Source organism: Echinops telfairi, unplaced genomic scaffold, assembly GCF_000313985.2.
Source record: "Echinops telfairi isolate 266 unplaced genomic scaffold, ASM31398v2 ScPeMD7_7475;HRSCAF=8513, whole genome shotgun sequence".
Taxonomy (NCBI): domain Eukaryota; kingdom Metazoa; phylum Chordata; class Mammalia; order Afrosoricida; family Tenrecidae; genus Echinops; species Echinops telfairi.
Window position 1 is genome coordinate 24340563 of NW_022111379.1, and position 2763 is coordinate 24343325.

The 2763-nt window shown below is 37.2% G+C and overlaps 1 protein-coding gene across 1 annotated transcript; it reads left to right on the plus strand.

Moving 5' to 3' along the window:
- The first annotated feature begins 1652 nt into the window (after window positions 1–1652).
- On the plus strand, window positions 1653–2255 carry LOC101664409 (cytosolic 5'-nucleotidase 3A-like). The gene has a single exon (XM_045285687.1). The coding sequence runs from the start codon at window positions 1653–1655 to the stop codon at window positions 2253–2255; it is 603 nt and encodes a 200-aa protein (XP_045141622.1).
- Window positions 2256–2763: the final 508 nt, after the last annotated feature.

A 2763-nucleotide genomic window follows, 5' to 3' on the forward strand; every position in this document is an offset into this window, starting at 1 on the left:
TAAATAACTTAGATGAGGTCTTAGCAAATTATGTAAGTATAAGATGCTATAAAATAGTGGCTATGACATTTCTCAAATTATGAATAACATTATATATGTATTAGTTCATTTAAAGTTAACATTTCTATACTAATAGTTTTCTTATTGAGGAGTAGCTTTTTTTTTTGAGGAGTAACTTTTACAGATTTTATTTAATCCTCAGTGTGTGTCTGTGTGTGTGTGTGCAAGCAAAACATTTTGCTACTGTGGATTCAGTTCATAGATGCAGTTCCAAACAAAATGTGTTTGCTCCGGACAACTATGCCCCAGTTGTCACTTGTCTCAGTCATAGTGTGATGCATTTAAAACACTAAAAAATGTCAAATAGAAAGAGTGACTTCCAAGGGAACCTACTGGGCCAGGCAAAGCCAAGTCAGTGAGGTTAGCTTAGAAGGTTAATGATGAGTGTTTGGGGGAATAGTAATCTTGAAATATTTTGTTAAAATGCAAACAACAACCACAGGGGTTTATGAAAAAAAAAAGATATGCTAAGAAAAGTGTAAACTGCATGGTGAAGACAAAGGTGTAGAAAAGGTAAACTGAGGAATTGTTTAAATCCAATGGAACTATGCCCCTGCTCACCTTGGAGACTTTCTTTTTCTTTTTTTTTTTTAAAGATTTCCCATCTCATGTTTATTATCAGTGCTTCAATACAGAACATTTTGTAATGACTGGTGACATGCAGACACTGGGAGTTTTTTCACCTCACACCAACTGCCAATCTTTCCTGGTAAGCATTTATTCCTCTCTCGAACGAAATCACTAGTTTTCACACAATTTCAGGAGATGGTGATAGCATCACTCACTCCAATTATATGCATTATTTCACCCTTTCGACAAACTTTTAAAAATGTTCAGGAACTTTCCCACTATAAAGACTCCTCTCCCCAAAGATCCATAATAAAACTCAATTACAAAGTCCACTTGGGCAAAGTAGGGAGTTATTTTTGCTTTCAGATTTTTAAAAATGTGTTAAAAAACAAAACAACAAGACATGGTGGGGAGTGTGTTGTGAGAAAGAGAGAAAGGAACTTCCAGTCGATGAAGTCGACATGTCTGAACATACTTCTGTAAGGGAAACGATCAAGAGCAAGCAGATGTTATAAATAGTCTTTCAGCGCAAGAACAGATACGCCGTTTCTGCATCCATTACGCCTGCGGGAGAGGGCTTCCTGATGAATGTATATTATAGAATCTTCTGTAAGGTAGAGTTGGCTAGTTCCAATGGCTCTTCTTTTACTAAAACAATATCGTAAGAGTCCATGTACTTTTCTAAAAGCTCGTCCACTCTGTCATTTGGATATCCAATTTTCAGAATGTGTTCAACATTGGCTACTCCATCTGCCATTCATAAGTCTCCTTGGGAGTCTACTAACAGAATTATGTTGCTATTGTCTTTTAGCTGATTGAAATATTCTGTGTTCTTCAAGGCACCGTCATGCTCGCTCTCTCGCTCGCTCTCTCGCTCGCTCTCTCTCTCCCTCTTTCTCTCTCTCTTTCGGCTCCTCCCTTGACTTGACCTCTCCTGGGCTCCCTCTCTTCCCCTGTTTCCCTTGCCCCTTGTCCTCCTTCCCTTCCCCCTCTCTCCAGGTGGACCACCAAGTGGGGCTGAGATGCCAGAATTCCAGAAAAGTTCTGTTCACATCAAGAGCCTTACAAGAGTAAAAGAAACTATCTGTGGTCTTATGAAAGGAGGAGCTGCTAAACTTCAGATAATAACAGACTTTGATATGACACTAAGTCGATTTTCCTACACAGGGAAGAGATGCCCAATGTGTCCTAATGTCATTGAAAACTGTAAACTGGTTACAGATGAATATTGTAAAAAGTTTTTGCAACTGAAGGAAAAATACTGTGCTATAGAAGTTGATCCTGTTCTAACTTTAGATGAAAGGTATCCGTATATGGGCGAATGGTATACTAAGGCGCATGGTTTGCTTATTGAACAAGCGTTACCAAAAACTAAACTTAAAGAGATTGTGGAAGAGTCTGTCCTTATGCTCAAGGAAGGGTATGAAGATTTCTTCAGTAAGCTACAGCAACAGTGTCTCTTGTTCATATTTTCTGCTGGGATTGGCAATATCCTAGTGGAGGTTATCAATCAAGCCGGTGTTTATCATCCAAATATCAAAGTATTGTCTAATTTCATGGATTTTTATGAGAATGGGGTGCTGAAAGGATTTAAAGGAGAATTAATTCATGCATTTAACCTCTGAGACTTTCACTGGGGATCTCTCACCTATCCCATTGTCAGGATCTTCAGATATCTTTTGTTTCAAAACTCAACGTTCACTTAAAAGCAACACAGTCTGAGTAATGAGGATGCTCAAACTGCTGCTTTGACATGGTGTAAAATGAATGCCACAGAATGCTTTGAGGAGGGGTGTTTAGGAGATGGGAGCACAGCTTTCAAAGTAAATATAATTATATGGAAGATGGCTATATCAAGAAACACTAGTTTCACCTGTTTATGTCTTTGGTTAAAAATATTTCTGTGATCATTTAGAAATACATTTTTGGCTTACCCTCATAGAGATATAAATACATATGTAGATATTTATGTTTATTATCATGCAGGCTAAATGTAAGATACTCACATACAGAGATACACAACATGTGAGTAAACATTTTCCTTATTTTTACATTATTCTATTTATTTACCTACATACCCACTTCCAGCAATTGATTCCTACTAAATATATTCAAATTATTTTATTTATTATA

Bases quoted from the DNA above. Each gene is read 5' to 3' on its own strand.
- LOC101664409 (XM_045285687.1), top strand. From the start codon at position 1,653: ATGCCAGAATTCCAGAAAAGTTCTGTTCACATCAAGAGCCTTACAAGA.